Here is a 22,508-nt window from a genome sequence, read left to right as displayed (position 1 = left end):
AAGGGAGCTTTCCATCTGCGACAGCTTTTTTTTCTTTTGAGAACTGTAATTGAATGGACTTTTGTGTCCGTGTTTTACCCAGAGGTTTTGTGTTGGCGTTCATCTCAATTTTTGCCTGTTCACACTATAGTTATTTCCCGGGAAATTCCCGGGAACTTTTGGTTGATCTGTTCACACTACAAAAATACTCCCGGGAATTTCCCGGGAAATGACGTTTTCCCAGGAAATAATTTACCCTGCTCAGGGGCAGGGTTACGGGAATCAACCCTGGGGTAAGGCCTAGAAATTTTCTGAATGGCATTTTCGAAGGATTGCATAATAATGTCCATGATGTTAGGGCCAAGATAGTTAAAGGTTTTATAGAAAATACCGCATAGTCGATTTTGCACAATCTGACAATAGCAGTAGAAAGAAAAAGAAGCATTCTTCCCCTCCAACATCAACAGTGCTGTTTTCCCATCTTGCAAAGAAAGAACACGGAATAGGCTTTAGCCCTATATTGGCTATCATTTTTTCATGGCTTCATAAAGACTTTTAAATGTATGTTTCTTCACACAAAAAATGTTTTTGCAGGAGAACACTTATGCAATAGAAAATATTTAGGCCTTGAAAAACAAAACTATTATCATACCGACCTATAGTCTTTTTTCCCAAGGTTTTCAGTTTTTATCTGCAATGGGCAGGGGTCCGTTAATATCCAGCTTTACGCAGGCAGAAAACTTTTCCGTTTCTTGTAAAGGCCTATATGCCCATCTAGCTGTTTTTGGACTGCATCGTCGGCCAAAAATGCAACTAGTTTCAACATTTTATCATCACTCCATCGGTCACTTCTACCCATCGTAAGAAATTGAGCAACAGATTGAACTAAAATATTTACTGTCAGGTGGTAGACAGCAATTTTGATCGAAGAACTCAAATCTGACTCTGGACAACAAAAGTCCATCAACGGCCAAGTATACATGCATTAAGAAATACCATACACACATGGCGTGTGTACGAGAAGGAAGCTTGTTTACGCCAACTATTTATTCTATTCCTATTCCATTCACGTGGTCAATTTTTGTAATTCATATATTTATTTTTAAATTACAGATGTAATTCATTTTTATTTTCGTACCTAAACGTAAATACTTTCAGAAGAAGAAAACAAAAAAGGGCTATTGTTACCACGCGAATTATTTGGCGCGCTATTTTTGACGTCTGTGACCTTTCGAGATTAATGACGTCTCAACACAGTAGAAGCAAAAGGTGGGGTAAGTTAAACCCGCTTTCGTTCTCACTAGCTGCTTTTCCCGGGAAAAACGTTTTCCCCGGGGTTAACTCCTTTAACCCTACCCCTTAACTGGGTAAATTATTTCCCGGGAAAATGTTATTTCCCGGGAAATGTTTTGTAGTGTGAACAGATCGACTAACATTTCCCGGGAATTTCCCGGGAAATACCTGTAGTGTGAAAAGGGCTTATAGACACCATTGAAAAGGTCCAAAGACGTGCTGCAAGATTTGTTTCCAACGACTTCAGCCGCCAATCCAGCGTTACCGAAATGCTTACTCAACTGGAGTGGGATACCCTTGAATCCAGACGTACTAGAGCTCGTTTTCAACTCATTTACAAGGAAACCCATGGCCTCATACCTAGCAACATCACTCATTATCGCATCAGCACCAACCAACCAAGACCAGAAACACGCCTGAGTAGTGGAAAATTCATGTATAACAAATCTCTGCAAGTAAGAACTGTTACCAAAAGTCACTGTACCCTAAAACACTTCCTGCCTGGAACTTACTACCCGAGTCGATCCGCGGTGCACCAACTCTGGATAAATTCAAGGATCTCCTACTTAAAATTGAGTTGGCTGATCTATAACAAAAATTAGTGTATACCGCCTCCTTGCATCGCGCGTTCTGTACGGGATAGCCACAACAGGCGTTTGTACAGTAACTGACAGATGCAGATGCAGATGCAGAAGATCGGCTAGACTTGGTTCAAGACGGCCAATCCATTGATTCTCGTTGCTTCTCGTTATGATTAGCAGTTCCGACTTAAAGGAACACGTTGCCTTGGATCGGACGAGTTGGTCTATAAAAAGCGTATGAAACCGTTTGTTATGAAATGCATATGGTTGGAAAGATGTTTTAAAAGTAGAATATAATGATCCACACAAGTATCACTCAAAATTGCACGGTTTTCCTTTTACGTCGCGAACTAACACGGTCGGCCATTTATGGTAGTCAAAAACTTGACTCCCATAAATGGCCGACCGTGTTTGTCGACGAGGTAAAAGGAAAACCACGCGATTTCAAGGCATATTTGTGAAGGTCATTGTATTCTACTTTTACAACATCTTTCTAACCATATCGATTTTATAACAAACGGTAACAGAACGCTTTTCAAAGACTAACTCGACCGATCCAAGGCAACGTGTTCCTTTAACTGTTGAAACAGGTATTGGTGGTTTGTTTTGTTTCTTTTAGATCTTAATTGTTTTATTCTACATTTGTTTCCGCCTGAAATTTCTTTGGTCCTAATATCCTAATGTGTAATGTGAAAAAATCATATCCTGCTTTTAATATTGCTACCTGTATTTAATGCCTATGGATATTTCAATCTTTCCTACCACGAGACAAAACTAGTCTCAACTCTGCGGAATCCACCCCTGTTCAGTTTTAGAGTCAGTATCAGAACAAAGTTTAGCTTTAGGTTCCGGCATATTTATAAAAAAATAATTTTAGAAGTCGGAATAACGGCATGTCAATAAATTGTGAAGGGTCTTATCACATCCAAGGAAGGTCAGACCCACTTTAAAGGGACACACCGGCCGAATTGGGCTATTTGGGCTACAAAATAGACTAAGATATGACTTCAACGGTCTTCCAGGAATGAAGAAGAATAGTCCTTAAAAAAAATCATCAAATTTAGCCGTTTTTGAGCATTTTAAGACAAAAACGCAGGTCTCGTGATTGTTCTAACCAAAAAGTGGTACAAACAATCACGTGACCTTCCGGGCGTGTTTTACTTTCAGACGTCTAAAAGTAACATACTTAACCAATTTTTTTTTTTTTTTTTTTTTTACAAAATTATTTACGAATAATTGACGAAAAAGATCATGTATTCAAATTATCGCTTCAAAATGTAAATAATGGTGAAAAGTCTAACGTAAGATTCACACTCGAAGAGTCCGTGTAATGGAATCTTGTTATATGGCCGCTTTGTTTTTTTAAGTCATTTTTTGCTAAAAACGTAACATTTTGATGATTGTTTTTACAGCAACCATCTATAAAAACATTATTTATGATTCTACACCACTAAATTGCGTGTGTCCCTTTAAAGCTTCGAGCGCTTAATCGTTGCAAAAGTACACAGAAAAACTTTGTTTACCAACACTTTATTTCTAGTTTTATCTAACATAAGTGGAAAACTTAAATTAATTATAAAACTGTTTTTGTATAATAATGTTGTTGTTTTCTATTAACTTCTCCAGTATTTTGTGACAATTCTGCTGATCGCGATTTGTCAATTATAATAAATGATGAAAAAAAACACACGCATAATAAGCTGGAGATACATTTCGCACTAGGCTACTGGCATCCCACTGCTTTAAACTTAGAAACATAGTTTATATCCTTCAAGTTCAACTGAAAGACATTTTAACTAGATCTGCTAGATGAAACAATATCGTTTGGAATTATTGACATTTATTCATCTTGAATTTTGATAGTGCATTGACGTTAGCCGATTTTGTAGTGACTATTAATTTTTTCAAATTTTGTTTATTAATTTTGTATATTACTATTAATTTGTGTATGTTCTTATGGGTTTTTTGTTTAGTGTAAAATCTTTTTACCCTGACTGTTTGTATTTTTTTTAAGTAATGTTAAGTAGGATTTGAAACTTTGCATGGTGGAGATAAGATTAAGATATAGATATAGATGTAGATATATATGTTGTCCCTTTTTTATAACACAGGACCATAATGTAATACAGCTCTTGTGCTGATTGTTGTAGTCTGTAAAAGATCTTTAAAGGCAGTGGACACTATTGGTAATAACTCAAAATAATTAATAGCAAAAAAACTTACTTGGTGACGAGTAATGGGGAGAGGTTGATGATATAAAACATTGTGAGAAACGGCTCCCTCTGAAATGACATAGTTTTTGAGAAAGAAGTAATTTTCCACGAATTCGATTTTGAGACCTCAAATTTAGAATTTAAGGTCTCGAAATCAACCATCTAAACGCACACAACTTTGTGTGACAAGGCTGTTTTTTCTTTCATTATTATCTTGCAACTTCGTTGAACAATTGAGCTCAAATTTTTACAGGTTTGTTATTTTATTCCCGTGTTGAGATACACTAAGTGAGAAGATTGGTCTTTGACAATTACCAATAGTGTCCAATGTCTTTAAATAAATAAATAAATAATTATTAACAATATTACATTGTCATCAGAAGGTTAAAACTGCAAGACAGTTATTATATAAAAAACTTCAGAAGTTAAGCAGACAACAAAATAAGCAATATAGTTGGAAAATAACCAGTATTTTTTTTTTTTAAAGAACAAAAAAAAGGGAAATAATTATACACAATACACATACATGTAAATTTGTCTGCCTCGAATCTGTAAACATTTAATTAAATGGGGTCGAAACGTCAGGCCATTAACCCTTTTTTCTTTTTGCATTTTGTTGTTTGCATCTATGGTAGGCTATAAATGGAAAAAAATGGGAAAAAAATAAATAAAAATATGCATAGGCCTATGGTCCTTTTGGTAGTAGTTAGCAACATCTAAGTATGTTTTCTCAATGAAACTTTAGAAGACTGTAATGTAAAAAAAAACGTCATGAGCAAAAAGTTGGCGAAAAGTGGAAATTTTGCAAGATACCTCGAAAAACCATGCTTCGACCCCACGGTATCAAGTACTGTTACGTACCGTGCAGTATATTATCGTGAATTCAGAGCGGGCCGGTGCTTGCGTAAAGAGCCTTGAACAAAATTAACGAATCGTGAGTATATAGCGCCGTGCCAAAAATGATTATGAGACCAAACTTATAAAATATACTTCTTATAAACTTGTGTGTGTTTCTGTTGAAAAGAAACTTTATTGCCAACATTTTTGATGACTGGTGATAGTACAACTACATGTTTTGATTTCAGAGTAGCTGCGTATCTGTGGGTAGTGCATCACCCTCAGACGATGAACGGAAGTCATGTGATCGATTGTCTTGCTCAAAAACATGTCCATTGCACTATGCACGCTTTTTAGTACATTGAAAAATATAACTTTGATTAACTTTAAATAATAGGCCACAGACAAAATCTTTTGTGAATGAAGAATTGTTGGTTTCTTAGAAATAAATTGTTGTTATGTGAGTCGAATCTATTAGTGTACTTTATTTCTCTTAAACTTAAAGCAGTGGGGTGGATTTCACAAAGAGTTAAGACTAGTCTTAGGCCGTGTCCGAATAGACTGTGCAAGTCTCGCGAGAATTTGAACTTCCGGGACCATTGTGGTCCCAACCTAATGGAGTTTTACGTTGGGGAGATTTTGTTCTGTCAATAATTTTAGTTTAACATAAGTTATGACTCTAAAAAGTGAATATGTTCTTGGGAATGTAAAAATAAGTGATTAAAAACAGAAAAGTAAAATCAATTCAACAAATTAACGAAGAAAACTAAAGAAAAAAACTTGACCTCCAGTTTCCGGTTTACTCTAAACAATTAAGAATATTACCCAATTGACGTTCCTATTATCGCTGAACCTATGTGATGATCGCACCAATTGGACGTGATTCACAAACGGGGTTTGTTAGAAAAACCATCCAGGTCGATGTCGAACAGCGATCCTCGTCCTGATAAATGTATAATATTTACGTTAATTTAAACAAAACAATTATTATGTACACGAATTAAAATAATAATTATACAAAAAGTACGTTAAAAATAATAATCTTTAAGAATTTTTTAACAAATAACAATTTCAATACAATTTGGTTTTGTACAAAAATATACTTTTTTTCGAATTAAGTTCTCGTTTTCGCTACGTGCGAGACTTGCACAGTCTATTGGCGACTTCGGCTACAGCTACGGCTAGGGCGCACGCGTCTGCTATTTTTCAACACTGACATACGCGCTGATCTAGCCGTAGCTGTAGCCAAAGTCGCCAATTCGGACACGGCCCTATCTCGAGTTAGGACGAGTTACTAGTCCTAACTTAGGACTAGCTGTACATTTTTGATATCTCTTAGGACTATTCCCCAGTTAGAACTAGTCCTAACTAGCTCTTTGTCGAAATCGACCCCTGGACACATTAATTTGTCAAAGACCAGTCTTCTCACTTGGTGTATCTCAACAATAATTTTGCACACAAAACCTGAGAATATTTGAACTCAATTGGTCGTCGAGAAGTTGCGGTAAAGGCTAATAACTGAAGAAAAGACACCCTTGTCACTCGAAGTTGTGTGCTTTCAGTGCTTGATTTCGGGACCTCGAAATCTAATTCTGAGGTCTCTAAATCAAATTTAAATATTTTATGACAAATTACTTCTTTCTCAAAAACTACGTTACTTCAGAGTGAGCAGTTTCTCACTATGTTTTATAATATCAACAGCTCTCCGTAAAGTAAGTTTTCATGCTTACAATTATTTTGAGTAATTACCAAACGTGTCCAGTGTGTCTCAGAAAAATCTGTCCCCCCGCCCCCCCCCCAATATCATCATCGGCCGGAGGAGATTGACTCACAAGAGGGCGCTGTTATTTATTTAGATGTGTGTCAACAGAGGGCGCTGGCGTAGTTATTCAGCGTAGTGTAACGCAATAAGTGATTGGCCTTATATTTCACCGATAACGACGAACGACGAATCAACTTCATCGTTATATTTTTTCTGTCAACCTCACGATTGTGTACGGATTCTTTGGCAACGATAAAAATGGCGATCCCAAAAAGTGACGAGCGTTGAATTTTGACAACCAATTTCACTGCGAAAAACTGTATTCTGCACATCGGTTATTCTGTGACATTGGGTTCCACTTTATCTTTTCGTGTTGGTCGTGGCTATGACTCCCAGAAGGTTGAAAATAGTCCTAATTTTGAGTGGAAAAAAAGTAAATGTAAACAAGAAGTAAAAGTTGACTGAGGTCCGAGTCCGACCGAGCCTGCTGAGACGAGAAAATTAATTACGATCTCTGACTAATCTGTGTCGCATTCCTCCTAAAGCCTAGGTGTCATGAAACGTAACTTACATTAATTGACAGCTTGGCACAGCTTCCATTACTTATTCAATGGGATGGCTATCATCACTACTTGGGCTGCCCGTCATCGATGTCTGTGAGAAACAAAACGAGACGAACCGTTCGCGGTGTTATTGAGTTGTTTGAAATGTTTGAACTTGACTCCTTGACTTGACTTCTTGAGTTTGAATTGTTGAAGTCGAAGCTCATCTGAATCTGATCACGATGTCTGCAAATACCAACAAGAGAGGTTTGTAAATTGTATCATAAACAAATACAACATTTGTAATTAAGAATTCTGACTTTGAAGTTTAAATTTTAATTTTGAAATAGAAGGTTGATCGATTTTATTAATCAATAATCGATCAACTTTCTATTTTTATTAAATTACTACTAACTGCATGTGAGGGTCGCACTAAACACCGACAACTCACGACCCCTCACGACAACTCACGACAACAATTTTTAAATGCACTTTAACAGAAATCGGTCATACATGTACTAACTATCATGACTGATAATGTCAAAATTTAAAATCAAAGTTACTGGGTCTAGTCAAGGTGCGACTGCAATGGTGAGAACATGTTGTTGAGTATCTGCTGTTGTTTTGCCTGGACACCGTGTACTACTGTTGAATGATAATCAAACTTGTTTCTGATAGAGATTGCTGAAACACGCCCCGTGACATCGATGCCTACATGTATAGTAAAATTGTCCTGACTCAGTTTTTCAATAAAATTTCCAAAAGCCTAGATGGCCTACAATCTCGGCTATATCTCGTTTGGGCCCCCCTGCCCTAGCCCACCTTGTTGAGCTGTTAATGGCTCCGCTTTTAACATCGGTCTCATCACTGTCACCATTAATGGTGATGAGACCGATGTTAAAAGCGGAGCCATTAACAGCTCAACAAGGTGGGCTACCCCTGCCCCCTTTCAATGTTGGTTCCAATTGCCGATCGTCTTCTGAGTTACAGTCAACATTGAGTGCACAGGAAGTGCACAGGGAACTGTTATATAAAGTTAGGAATGGGTGGCCTAAGCATATTGGCCGGGATTGTAGATTTATCAAAGGGTACTCTTGAATTGAAAAATCATTTAGATTTCAAAATTGTTGTGGCAAAATAATACTCCTGAAGTATAAAAATGCAAATTTTGATCTCTTACAGTGTATAGTTTACCCCAGCCAAGCAACAATTTGCAAGGTCCCATCAAAGGACATGTGTCCCTGAAGAGCAGTCGTAAGTATTACACGCTCTCATTTGTGTTTTAAAACATATTAATTTAACCTTCTGATTTGATGTCATATCGCAGCCATCTTAGAAGTAAAATGGTGATGAGACAAACTGTTGTGTAACAAGCAGTGCACAAGTTTGTAATGAGATAAGAACCGCCTAAACATGTCTTCAATACTTGTCTTATTTATTTTCAGCTTAAAACTGTTCTGCCATCTTGCCGCTTCTATTACGAATTTGTTGTGTCATGTATGATGTTCATCTGTCCTTTTTGTCTGTCTGTCTGTCCTGTCTGTCTGGTTGTCTTGTTTTCTTGTCTGTCTAGCTGTTTTTTACAAGCTTATGCTTACCAAAAACAGCCCTGTACTTTATTTATTTATTCATGTTTACTCTTACTTAAAGAAATGTTTTGCTTTGCTCCGTAATACATGTAACTGTTGTTATTCTTTTATGAGAGTATGGAAATAAATGTATCCTTGAATTGAACATCACAAGCTGGACGGCCATCTCAAAGTGAGGACTTTACTGACTTAACTGATTTGGGATGTTGACCCAAATCAACTGCCACAACAAGGGGCAAGTTGCCAGCTACTTCTTGGGCTGAAACAGGGTTACCCCCTTCACAGTCCGTAAGGATCATAAAGCTATATATATTGACTAGAGCGCTAACTTGCTCTGCGTTTTGAAGCCACCCTGATGTGTTGCGTGGCTACAGAACAATTTTAATTTTAAGAGAACACACATTGCCGCAATTTGTTAACATTCGGCGTGTGTGCTTACCTACGCGACTGCCCTTTCGCGTACGTCTGCGCTACGATAACCGTAAATATACGCGCCTTTTAAACATGACGCACATGACGCTCGCAGTTTGTACGCTGATCAGCAGATTGTACTTTCACATTTGCTGCATTTTTTGGTTCGATGACACATACAAAAGAACAAATGCACTATCATGCAAATAGCCGTACAATTGCCGTACAAAAAATCAAGCTTTTGTATTGGTTTGTACATAAACATGGATGCGCCCACACGTCTTCAAAACCTTAGTGAGTGTATAATGAGGTGTTGGCGCACTAGTCGATATGAGCTCTATGGTAAAGATACATGTATAGGCAAGGGTATCATCCACTAGGAGCCTGGCTGGTAGAGCAGAATGCATTACCTTCCCAACTTTATATGAAGCAATAATATGGTTTTAATACTCAAGGCAGGAAGGGCATGTAAGTGTGAACACCAGGACTCGAACCCACACCTCATATAAGCTTATTGGTAACGTTTTTTCCTATAGCCTTTGCATCCACTTGTACCAGACTCAGTTCGCAGCATCTCGTTCAAGATCAAATGAATGTTCATTACAAGAACCTGAACAAAGCAAAATGTAAGTATTCAGGGGTGTAGACACCACAGTCGAACTGTTTGTTATAATAATAATAAAAGTGACTCTTACATGTATATATAGAGACAGGGGATAGTACCCTTATCTTGGTTTTCCAATTGCCTGCCACTGAAGAATTTCTTTTCCTGTAGGTTAAAAGGTACTACCTTGTTATGATTTTTTCAAAAAAATCTCAGTGCAACAAGTCATTACTGGCTTTTGGCCAGCAGACAAGTGTTAAGGGAGAATGCTGCTGCTGTTTGCATGCAGCCGGTTTGCACAACATAATTTGTACTTCAGTATTCTGAGCCAGCAAGGCGGTGCGAGTTACAGTACAGGTAGGATTTCATGTACCATAATTGGTCAAAGAAGTTAAACCTACATGTGGTGTTTTTCAACATTTATTTGATGACTTTTAATTTGTATATCTTTGCAGCTCGTATCGATTCAGGTCAACCGAGGTCAATGACAACAAGTGTGAAAAGTAAGAAGATGCCACTTTTTTAATGAATGTTTTTATGTGTCTGGGAATACACTTTTCATGTTGACCTGATGAATAAATAAATCTAATCTAATCTATGTTGACTCAAAACCTTCCAGCAGCAGACATTGTTCTGTGAAACTGAGTCACACGGCTAAACAGAGCATACAACAAGCTTCAGTTTTACGTACATTATCTTACACACTCCTGTCATTTTAGGTTCTGTAGTTGTGACCTTTTGAAACCGAATTATGTCTGTTATCAGGCTATGGAGAAATTAATAGTAAAAAAACACCAAATGTTATAAAGGAAATGAAACAAAAGTGTAAGAAAAAAATGTTTTTATTCATCGTTATTGATAAACAGAATATGAACTTTATGAAATTATAGACCTTTAAAAGCAAGAAACCGAACACCACAGAAATTTACTAAAACTTTTTTGATCACCCTCAACACTCAACAGCGCCTTGATTTTGGCGCTTTATAAATTTCCTCTGATTGATTGATTTAACAGCTTGTTACTTGAAAGTGGGCTGTGCGACAAGCAACTCATTTTCGTAGAGCTCGTCATATTTTGTTTAATTTTTTTTATCAACTTACTGCTGTAGCCACACCTTATGCTTCATGTTTCTCCTGATATTTACAGAGCGTGACCAGCTGAGGCGAGATGCCATGATCAAATCTCAGAAGGAATCTTCACCATCTAGGCCTAGTTCTAGAGCTAGTTCTAGAGCAACTCCTCGACCCGACTCGGCAAGACAGGGATCACCTAGTAGGCAAGCCATGGATAAGGTATGATTGTCTCTCATATTAATTTTGGTTTTTACCCATACACCGATGTGTGTTAGCACTGTATACTCAATATTTTTCCGAGTCCTGTGAAAAAATATCACAGGCATGTTACTCGGGTGGGATTCGAACCCACGACCCTTGCAATTCTAGAGCAGTGTCTAACCAACTAGACTACCAAGGTTGCCCGGCAGCTAGAGGCAGTTCGAATCCTATGTTTTTTCACAGGACTCGGGAAAGTACTGAGTATACAGTGCTAACACACATCGGTGTATGGGTAAAAACCAAAATTAATATTCTTTATCCCTGATGCAAATTTAACATCGATTATATTGTCTCTTATGCTCGATCATTTATCCTTGAGATATTCAGCTTAACCGTCAGGGGTTAACCTTTCATCTTTTTAAGTGAGCAGGACTAGTCCATCTTTTCTCTGGTCCTTATTCATAAATGCTTGTTATTGCCCTAATGATCTCCTACAATGTTTGATATCTTCCTGGTATGCAATAAACAATTCTGATTATTGAGTCTCAAAACAGGATCCTTAAAGAAGCATTAACAATTATTAAATTCAGTTATTTGAGGCCTTAAAAAAATGGATGAAATATACTGTGTGTTAAAGGCAGTGGACACTATTGGTATATAGGATTTGAGGCATTGCATGGTGAGGTGTCAATGGTAGAGTTTGTTCTTAGAGAACTGTCTTGCTTTATTCTACTGTCGCTGGGTAGATCTGTTCGGTTGTTTGGGAGACTTCTCATTCCTGAAAAGATGTTACACTATGACTATTGGTACTTACCCAAAATAATTATTAGCATAAAACCTTATTTGATAACGAGTAATGGGGAGCTGTTGATAGTATACGCTGTGAGAAATGGCTCCCTCTGAAATAACGTAGTTTTCTTGAAATCGAGCATCTGAAAGCACACAACTTCGTGTGACAAGGGTGTTTTTTCTTGCATTGTTATTTCACAACCTCGATGACCGGTTGAGCTCAAATTTTCACAGGTTTGTTAATTTATGTATAATGTTGAGATACAGCAAGTGAGAAGTCTGGTCTTTGACAATTACCAATAGTGTCCACTGTCTTTAAAGTAACATAAGTGTGAGCGAGTATAGCTGTTTCTCCCACTAATTTTTGGTCTTAAATTTTATTCAAGGCGGCATTGAAAGGGTTTAACATGTTTAAGTTGACTTTTTTAAATGTGCAGACACCCTGAAGAGGCTCCTGTACGTGTAAGTTTGTCTTAAGAATCTGGTTGGTAGTGGTTCGTTATGATAAAGATGTGGTTCATTCTTTCCGACTCCCACAGAGTTTCACATCGGAAGAACTGAATCACCTTGCAACCAATGGACACTTATCGCCAAGCCCATATAGTCAACGTATTGGCGCGACACGCTCAGCTCTCGATTATCGATCCCAACCAGATGGTTTCAGAACTCAATCCAGGCTCAGCGAGAATACCAAATCACTCCGTTTTAAAGATACGGAAGGACCAAGGCTCACTGAGAGTAGCAGGTTACGCTCGTCAAGGCTCGACCAGACCAAACCTGCATCGGGGGATATACTAGATAAGATGCCGGACCGGTTCTCATCGCCCGGTAGACCGCACACACCAAGGACTCTCAATACAACGGTCCAATCGAGGCTCGCACAGTCCAAGAACTATAACAAGCCCAAGAAACCAGTTGCAAAATCACGAAGACAGAATGAACATGAAAATAACGACGTCGAGTATGAAGAAACTCTGCAAAACTATGAAAATGGGTAATTATTCATTAGACTTAAACTATAAGAAGCAGAGATAAGGGTTATTTCTAGTGCTTATATAAAAACCCAGTGCACTTATTGTTAAGAGGAGGTGTTCGCCTCCATGTTCCTGGTCTGATTGGCTGCATATTGTGCCTCGGCACCTTGTAAACCGTTACATGGTGCTATAAAGGAATAGGTGTGTTAAAGGGAAGGTACACGTTTGGTAATTGTCAAAGACCAGTCTTCTCACTTGGTGTATCCCATCATAACCATAAAATAACAAGCCTGTGAAAATTTGGGCTCAATTGGTCATCGAAGTTGCGAGGAAATGATGAAAGAAAAACACCCTTGTTGGACAAATTTGTGTGCTTTCAAATAAGAATAAAAGACTTCATATCTTAGTGAGAAATTACCTCTTTCTCAAAAACTAAGTCACTTCAAAGGGAGTCATTTCCCACAATGTTTTATACTATCAACAGCTCTCCGATGCTTGTTACCAAGTCAGTTTTTAAGGTTATGCTTGTTTTTAGTAACTGCCAAACGTGTACCTTCCCTTTAACGTAGTTCCACATACTTTGCAAGAAAAATACTGAGTGCTTTGATACTGGTTGGCAAACTAGGTAACATAGGGGGCTAATGGTTATGTGTCACTTATGTTTGTTGGCATTTGCTAACCAATAACGTCGGTATTATATATACTTGCAAGTACTTAGTAATTTCATGGGAAGGGCTTATTGCTTCACTCGGATTGACACTCAGGAGATTTTGGTGGGTTTGGGGCAACTGGGTGGGGGCAACCGGGGGACGGAAATGTTCATAAATTCACACAATTTCAAATCAGTGCTTTTACCAATGGACTTCTCTTTTCAAGCTGCTTCTTTCTGTCTATAAATGCTCCCAGGGTCTTGCTCCAAATTATCTTTTCCCGTTATACCCCTGGCAGAGAAGGTCTGTGGTCCTCCTCTAATAAATCCCTTCTCTGTGAGTGCTGGCCTACTCAATCTGCCGGCTCAAGTCTTTTTCTCTGGCTGGACCAAAGGAACGGAACAAATTACCTAAGTTCTCCAGGGACTCTTCTTCAACTGCAATCTTTAAGAAAACTGCCTTTTCAGTCGGCCTCGTCATTAATCCTTGTATTATTAATTCTTTCTTTCTTTATTTTTTATTTTGTATTTCTTGTCTCTTTGTAATTTTCTGTTATTGTAAAAATACCTACATTATTACTATTATTATTATTATTATTATTATTATTATTATTATTATTATTATTATTATTATTATTATTATTATTATTATTATTATTATTATTATTATTATTATTATTATTATGTCATTAGGCTGGAGGAAGATGGTGATCCTGAATCCTATAAACGTAAGGCAGATCATATGATGTGGCTGGAGGACCAGACTAGACGAGTAGAATCTCTCCATCTAGAGGATCTTAGAGATGGTGATGATGACCTGGGTCAAACAGGAGACATCAATTTAACGAGGTCACATCAGAGACCATTCTACAGGTACGTCTGCCTTTTCTATTATTATTATTGTTTTTTACGCAAGTCGCCTTCGAACAAGGCCTGAATGCCACTTCAAGGTGTGGGCTACATTCAGCTATCCAGGGGCTGTTGCCACCTACTCCTGGGGCTGGAGTAGAGTTACCCCCTTTCAGTCCATTTACGGATGTAGGCATGGGTATCATCCATCAGAAGACTGGCTGGTAGAGCAGAAAGCACTACCTCCCCAACTTTACGAAGTAATCATAATTAAGTGTCTTGCTCAAGGACCCAAGTGTCACGAACTGGACTCAAACCCAAGCTCAGCTGATCAAACACCAGATCTTGAATCGGGTGCTCTTAACCGCTTAGCCATGACATTACACGACGCGCAACAAGGCCATATTACTTCTTATTTAGCCTTCAAGAAAGACTCTGCTCGAGTCGAAACGTCACAGCATTAACTTTTGTTTGCATTACTCTGGTTCCTTTTGGTTGGTAAGCAGCTTGTTATTTTCTCACTTCTCATTTTGATTCTGGTCTCGTACACAAAAATCAAGTCCTATTGTATATATCTCCATTTATAAGGGAATAAAAGGGTAGCAACGAGTTCTGTCACGGCCGTTTAAAGGCAGTGGACACTACTGGTAATTACTCCAAAAAATTACTGGCAAAAAACCTTTCTTGGTGAAGAGTAATGGGGAGAGGTTGATAGTATAAAACATTGTGAAAAACGGCTCCCTCTGAAGTGCCATAGTTTTTGAGAAAGAAGTAATTTTCCACGAATTTGATTTTGAGACCTCAGATTTAGAACTTGAGGTCTCAAAATCAACCATCTAAACGCACATAACTTTGTGTGGCAATGGTTATTTTTCTATCATTATCTCGCAACCTTGATGACCTATTGAGCTCAAATTTTCACAGGTTTGTTATTTTATGCATATATGTTGAGATACACTAGCCTGCTAGCTGTGAAGGCTAGTCTTTGACAATTACCAATAGTGTCCACTGCCTTTAAAACAGGCACTGACCCTGCAAGGTTTTAACTGGCCGTTAAGGAACGAGTCACTACTCTTTTATTCCCATTCATAAATAGCTTTTTGGTTAAAGGCGTAATAAAGTAAGCAACTCTGTAAAACTTATCCGTTTCAGCGTGCTTGAGCTCTATATGTACATGTACGATGTCCGTGTGTTGCATTGTTATGACTGAGACACCTATTTCCGACAGTTTCCGGTTCCATTCGTGCACGTGTAGTCTTGGTGCAACACGTTCTCGTTTTCCTTTCACACACAGCGCGGCCAACTCACCAACAGCGCCCGCATCACCCGTAACAAGAAACGTCTTGCACCAAGACGAGCACGGAGTATCCGCTCACAACCAGTTATAAACACTGGTCATTTTCAAAGGTTTAAACACCCCCATACGACGCGCTCTCCACCAATAGGAATAGCGAAACTGTCGGTGAGGTATTTATGAATGTAGAATTAAAACAATCAAAAGGTTGTAAAAACCAGTGGTAAACTTCGCCCTTAAAGGATCCAATGAAAATATTTTTTTTACAAATGCTTGCCTTTCTATGATTCAATAGGAATCTACATCGCTTCTTGAGAAAGAAAGTGTTGTAAATATTTCAGAGTTAAATGTTTTAATCATGATTATTGGTTGCTCCCTCATGTTTTTGTTTCTTTTTCAGCACCGGAAATCTGTCCAACCGACCCACCTCAAGAATAACTAAAAGAATGAAAGATGAGTAAGTTAGATTTGATCTTGAATACTACATGTAGTTGTCAATCATCCTTTCTCAGTCATTTAAATCAAACATTTTCGTTTTAATCCTCTAAATAGCATTGTTCCCTCTGTTTGTGGTCTAAAATTGATTAATGTTTTTCGTTTTTGTTTTACTTCAGGGAAGAGGAGCTACTTTATTTAGAGTTTGTAACAGACGTAACGAACGATGTCTTGAACCGAGGCATATTTACCAACACTGTATTGAAGCAAGTGTTTGACTCGCACATCAATCGCAATAAAGACAGGCTGGATGTGGTATGTTTATGTGTTCAAGTTTTTGGGACAATTGATTTCTACAAATAGTACATTTTGCTATGAGCCTTGATGATATTTTCCCTGTGGCTGTATTCAATGGTTTTATTCTGCTCCTCTAACAACCTGCTCCTGAACGTTCCATGTTTGGGGCACTCCTAGGGTAATCAATGCTTTTTACATGCCGGGTCATCTCTTTGGAACAGCAGCAGCATCCCTCTTCAAATCAGACAAGTAGATACTAATATTTGTTAATTTGAAACACATCAAAATCTGCTTCGGATATCATAGCTTCAGTCTTTGGTTATCTTTATGTATAGAAGAGTTCTTCTTTTTGCACCAGGGGTTTCATTCTAAAAATACATGGCACACTAATAATAGCAATAGTAGTGACGTCTTATAATAGTGATACTCAAGGCGCTTAAACATACAGTATTTTCCTGCAAGGTGTGTGGGACCACATTTTAATTACGAGACCTTCTCCTTTTGCATAGCACACAATACGCTGCACTAGAAATGTTCAATATTATTTATTATTTATTCAGGGCCGAATGCAACATCTTATGGCACAGCTCCAGGAAGATCTTTTCATCCCACAAAGCGATGATGAGGATGAAGAAGCTGGAGACCTTAACAAGACCTCAGGAACCACATCGTGACCTTAGTAACGACATCATGAACTCATGACGGACATCAAGACCTCAGGAACCACATCGTGACCTTAGTAACGACATCATGAACTCTTGAAGGACATTGTGACCTGAGGGACATCATGACCGTACTTATGCAATTTCTTTTCTTAGTCCAACCTCATTCCTGTAATCTCGCAGTAGTTACGTCACCTTTCCAGGGATTAGGGAGTTTTTGTTTCGACGACGGATGGTTCTGGGACGGTTATGATGACATTTGGCGTCATCTGCGTATGCGTCGGCTTTGAGGATGGTCGTCCCTCAATTTCTGCGACAGTACCTGGAATGAATCTTTGTTGTACTGAAAACGACAACATTTGGCTGAAAAACCGTCGCAGGACCATCTGTCGTCGAAAACGAAAACTCCCTATTGATGAGGAGAGGGGACATAACGGTTTGCTGTTCATGGGAGTGAGGTTGTGTTTAGTCTTATCCATCTCAGTGCTGGCCGACTGGAACCGTTGAGGGCCCAATTTCATGGTTCTGCTCACCGTTAGCAAAGAATCGGTTGGGATTTGAGTTACATAAACATTCCAGAATAGTGCCTTCTCAGTCAATATATAGTCACCTAGAGTTTAGTTTTTTAGGGTGGCATGGTGGGGGAAGCTTGCATCTGAGCTCCGCCTCGGTTTTCGCTGGGGCATAGGTTAGAGTTTAACCCTTGCCTCTTTAGTATTCCACTGCCTTATATCATCCAGGATCGAAATAAATGTTGTTAAAGGCACTGGACACTATTGGTAATTACTCAAAATAATTGTTAGCATAAAAACTTGCTGGGTAATGAGCAATAGAGAGCTGTTGATAGTATAGAACATTGTGAGAAACGGCTCCCTCTGAAATGACTTATTTGTTGAGAAAGAAGTTATTTCTCTCTAAAAAAATTGAATTGATTTCAATCAAGCACCTTAAACCACACAACTTGTGCGAATAGAGGTGGTTTTTCTTCCATTATTCTCTTCGACTACCAATTGAGCTCAAATTTTGACAGGTTTGTTATATTATGCATATGTTGAGATACACACACAAGGAGAAGCCTGGTCCTTGACAATATTACCAATAGTGTCCAGTGTTTTTAAGATGTTTGATACAAATATCAGGTGTGTGATTTCTCAGAAGCTTCCACAGCATGGAGTAAGTAATGCATTGTAGCTCACATTGTCTCCAAACCATAGTTTTGTATTTCTCATGATGCACAAAGTCTGTAAACTATGCTGGGCCCAATTTCATAGCGCTGCTTAGCAGCCAATTTTGTGCTTGCTGTGCAATTCTATTTCATAGCGCTGCCAACCGTAACCACACAAAGAGGCATGCTTACCTTCCGGTGCTTACAGCACGAAAATAAATGATGTCAGAATGCAAATTCATGGTTAATGCGCAATATGGCCGCCCAATTTTTCTGCTAACCTGTGAAATACGCTTGCACCTTAGCAAATTTTTCTGCTACAGTAAGCACGAAAATTTGCTTACCGTTAACCAATGCTATGAAATTTGGCCCTGGTACGTAACATTTGAGAGGTTCTGGGTCTATAATAAGGAGGGGGAGGGGGCCCAACCCTCAAGCGATTTTCAGGATTCTTGATTCTTTAAATGTCATCCTTGAAATATATGTAACTTGTGTGTTTAAAGTTTAAACTTTTTGAAGTAAAGTGCCTTTGGTCACACTGAGTGTAGTGATGCTGTTGGAGATGTTTTACAACTTTACAAGTAATAAGTAATATAGAAAGTGAGAAACAAATTATGCAGTGTACCTGGGACATTTAGATCTCACAAGCTTGGAATCATAAGGGGTAGTCCCCTGTCACACAACCTTTGTTTCAGTCAGTCGGTTCACTCTATCATCACCAATTACGCCTCACAAATTTATACAATATGTATGTTTGTAACAGAATATGTACAATTTTAAACATGCAACTAGTTGTTCACAGCAACAATCATGGGTACACTTGTTTTTCTTTTCCATTTTATGAAAAACATTTTAAAACCAATGATGTAGCAGAGTGTCAATGTCATACATTTGCTGTGTCAATGATGAACAAAATTTGCTTGTGTTTGTCGAGTACAAGATCTTCAAGGAGTTACTCAATACTTTTATCTGTTGTTCATTTGGTGTCTTTGGAACAAAAATTGTACCCTTGATTGTGGCTGTGCACACAGTTCTTAGTAGACTTGTGGACAAGTCAGCAATTGTCTGTCGCGGTGAAAATGTGAGATAGTTGAGTTGTGGTGGTGCTCTCGCGGAACTGCTGGTTGCCGACTTCTACTCCCCATAAACCATAGTCTTGAGAGCTGTAGGTCTCGTGGGGCCAGCAGTCTCACGAGAATACCGCAGGAATAGAGTCGGAACGCTATCACCGCCACCAGACATTTGACTACTTGTCAACAAGTCTAGGTTCTTAGCTGATTATGTGTGCATTCCACTAGGGTATGCAATTGGATGGGGTGTTGTATTGCTTGAATAATGTATGTATTTTATGGTATTTTTGTGTGTGTTGGTAAGTCCAACCATAGGGGAAGACTTTCTACACGGTCCAACCAATGTACCTTGTATACCACAGTGCCATAAATGTGATTCCAAATTGATCGTCTGGTTTACAGACTTCAGTTAGTGGTTTTAAGATTCATTAAAAATAAAATGAATACCCACAAAATGAAGCACTCTGAATGTTACAGAAAAACCTCTGTTTTGTAACATGGCTTTAAGGGAGATAATTCTGCAAAGGCTTCTTCTAATCTTGTTTTTCTGCTGTTGCTGTAAGTTTTATCGAGGATTTTTTTGTTAGGGGTTGGGATGGGGGTTGTCACAAAGTTAAACGTTTTCAGAAATATATTCAATGATATAAATTATATGCAAAAGATAGTTCGGTTTTATTGAGGATTTTTTTGTTGGGGGAGGGGATGTGACAAAATCAAGAATTTTCAAAAATATATTCAACGATATAAATTATATGCAAAAGATGTTTCATATTGTTGCCATGCCTTGTACAGTGAATTCACACCACATTGAAGTTACAACAGATTTTGCAAATTGTTTTTTTAATTTTGTATACATGTACTTTAAAATAGGCAATAACTGACTGTGTGTGTGTGTCTAAGTTAATTAAGTTTAAAAACGCCTACTGCTGGTAGAGGTCTGCCTGTCATATTGTAATCGATATAGTTTTGATATGCGTTTTAAATAATCAATATAAAATATTGCAAAGAGTACACCGTTTTTATTATCATTTTTAATTTGTTAATGCTTTGCTGTCAGAATAAGAGACTGCTTGATTTTGAAAAATGGAAAGAGTCACTTAAAATAAGTTGTTTTTAAAATATAAGAATTTAATATATGTTAAATTGGCATCGGGAATGAGGACTATTAACTTTTGTTTTACCCTTATACCGTAAGGGTAAAACCAAAATTGATAGTACAAGAAGCTATTGTGAATTTGTCGGCATAATACTTTGTAACTGTTATATAAGCAAAATGCACTTGTGATTTTGATCAATAAATGCAACTGATCGCGGTTAACACAATCACTAAAATATAAGATCTTCATGTGTCCAATTTCTGTTGATGTCACTTATTGGTCTTCAGAAGGGAGTCCGTCTGCTACAGCGGGCATCGGCAGAAGCACAACTGAAGGAACTAATTCCCGCTGACATTGCGGACGCCATCTTGTTTATGGAAGGGTTTTCTTGCCCTTTATCAGTAGGTCGAAGAGATCCTTCTCCCATGAACACAGGTTGATCGTTCGATTACCCGTTTTATTTGCCTCCGTTTTCTTCTTCATTTGTACTTTCATGTTGGCAACCTTCTATATTTGTTTGTTATCCATGTTTATCCCTGTGTTTGTAGCAATTGTTGCCTTGGTATCCTGAAGTGCCTTCCATTTCTTTTCCTTGATATTCAGAAGTTGAGATTTTGTCCAATAACACAGGGTGTTTTTGGATGATTTTGATCAAAACTGCACTCACTTGATCACATTTGACAACAGTGGAAGATGACGACGATGCCTGGAATTCAGCTCTCATTGCGCTATACATTTTGTGTGATGGTTAGGTTGTCACCTCCGCTCAAGATATTGTACAACTCTTGTTCCAGGAAACCAGGACATGTTTGCTCTTTCCCATCTGTCTAGCATCCGTTTTCCTTTTCACCTGTGACTTCATATTGGCAACCTTCTTTGAGATTTGCTTTTCATTCATACATCTCCCTGTATTGGCAGCAATGGTTTGTCTTGCTTCTTCAAGTGCATTTGACTTCTTGGCTTTGGCACCTGGTAGCTGGCTCATCGATGAGGATAGAGTAATATCTTATAATGGAAACTAGCAAGTCATTGAGCGTTAGTTCATTCACATCATCAGCCTCCCCATCATTGCCAATGCGTCCATCAAGATATTCAGTCCCGCGACATCCATGTTAGTCGTCTGCACAAGTCGTACACTGTATCCGTGTTGTAAGCCTAGGCTACACTTGCACATGGCAAGACAATTTTTGTAAGCGTGTGTTTCCTTCCTTTAAGTTGAATTGAAGTGGAAACTGCCACTTGTATTTAAATTACTCGCTCTTGTTGAATATTCTTGTTGTTATACAGTCCTTATATCCCGCTATTGTTCTATCCTCTGACCATTTACTTATCCGATCAAGTAAAAGGTTATTTATAGAGATTTAATCAATTGCATGCCGAGCCTGATCTTTTATTTATTGACCGTTTGCTAATGCTCGACCTTTTACTTGATAAGCAATACGGCCCTCTGTGCACAGCCATGCTGGAAATTGTGCGGGAAAAGCAACCTGCATTTTAAGCTTATGTTAAAAGGTTTCACATTTACGCATGCCGCGTCGCACAAGCGCTTTATTAAGAACCTACAAGCAATGCCTGGGCTAGCTTGAAGAAAAGCAATTAAATATGATTTTTTTTTTAATAGTGCCTTTTACTTGATTAGAAATTGCTAGTTTTTATATATACGGCCCTCTGTGCAGCAATGTTGGAAATTGTGTGGGAAAAGCAAACCTGCTTCAATTATTTTTTCAATAAAATGTTTTTACAGTATGCGTGCCTCATCGAACATGAATGGCACTTTATTAAGAACCCACAAGCAATTGCTGGCTAGCATTTTAGAAAAGGCATTTATTGTAGATAGGATAGGATTTGAAACTTTGCATGTGGAAATACAACATGGAAAGATTTGCTATAACACCAAAAGCAATCAGTCAAAGCAAAAGGTTCTTTTTACATGTTTGTAAGCAGTTGATTTTGCGTCAGCTTCTTCATGTGCTTATATGAAGCAATTGCTATTTTTTATGAATTCGGCCAAATTATTGTCACGTATAATACACGAAATGCGGCCACCATGCACGATAGCAATAATGTGTGACCTTGTTAAGGATAGAAACCAACAATTACTTCAATCATTTCTGGACATTTTCTTGCATTACTTCATTTGGG

The 22,508-nt window shown here is 38.1% G+C and overlaps 1 protein-coding gene across 1 annotated transcript; it reads left to right on the top strand.

The window, feature by feature from the left end:
• The first annotated feature begins 6,904 nt into the window (after positions 1-6,904).
• Positions 6,905-20,269, top strand: LOC139938315 (spermatogenesis-associated protein 7-like). Its single transcript, XM_071933753.1, has 10 exons — positions 6,905-7,474; positions 8,390-8,461; positions 9,744-9,833; positions 10,267-10,314; positions 10,958-11,103; positions 12,414-12,868; positions 14,191-14,370; positions 16,041-16,097; positions 16,255-16,390; positions 16,933-20,269. Exons 1-10 carry the CDS (start codon positions 7,450-7,452, stop codon positions 17,044-17,046), a joined length of 1,323 nt encoding a protein of 440 aa, XP_071789854.1. The 5' UTR covers positions 6,905-7,449; the 3' UTR covers positions 17,047-20,269.
• The last annotated feature ends 2,239 nt before the right edge of the window (positions 20,270-22,508 follow it).

Source organism: Asterias amurensis, chromosome 1 (assembly GCF_032118995.1).
Source record: "Asterias amurensis chromosome 1, ASM3211899v1".
Classification (NCBI taxonomy): Eukaryota; Metazoa; Echinodermata; class Asteroidea; order Forcipulatida; family Asteriidae; genus Asterias; species Asterias amurensis.
This window is presented reverse-complemented; position numbering and strand designations above follow the sequence as displayed.

Excerpts from the sequence above, each read along its gene's own strand:
- LOC139938315 (XM_071933753.1), top strand. The coding sequence starts at position 7,450 with ATGTCTGCAAATACCAACAAGAGAG. Across the intron at positions 9,834-10,266 it reads GAACCTGAACAAAGCAAAAT|CTCGTATCGATTCAGGTCAA; the intron begins GTAAGTATTCAG and ends ATATCTTTGCAG. Across the intron at positions 11,104-12,413 it reads GTAGGCAAGCCATGGATAAG|AGTTTCACATCGGAAGAACT; the intron begins GTATGATTGTCT and ends CGACTCCCACAG.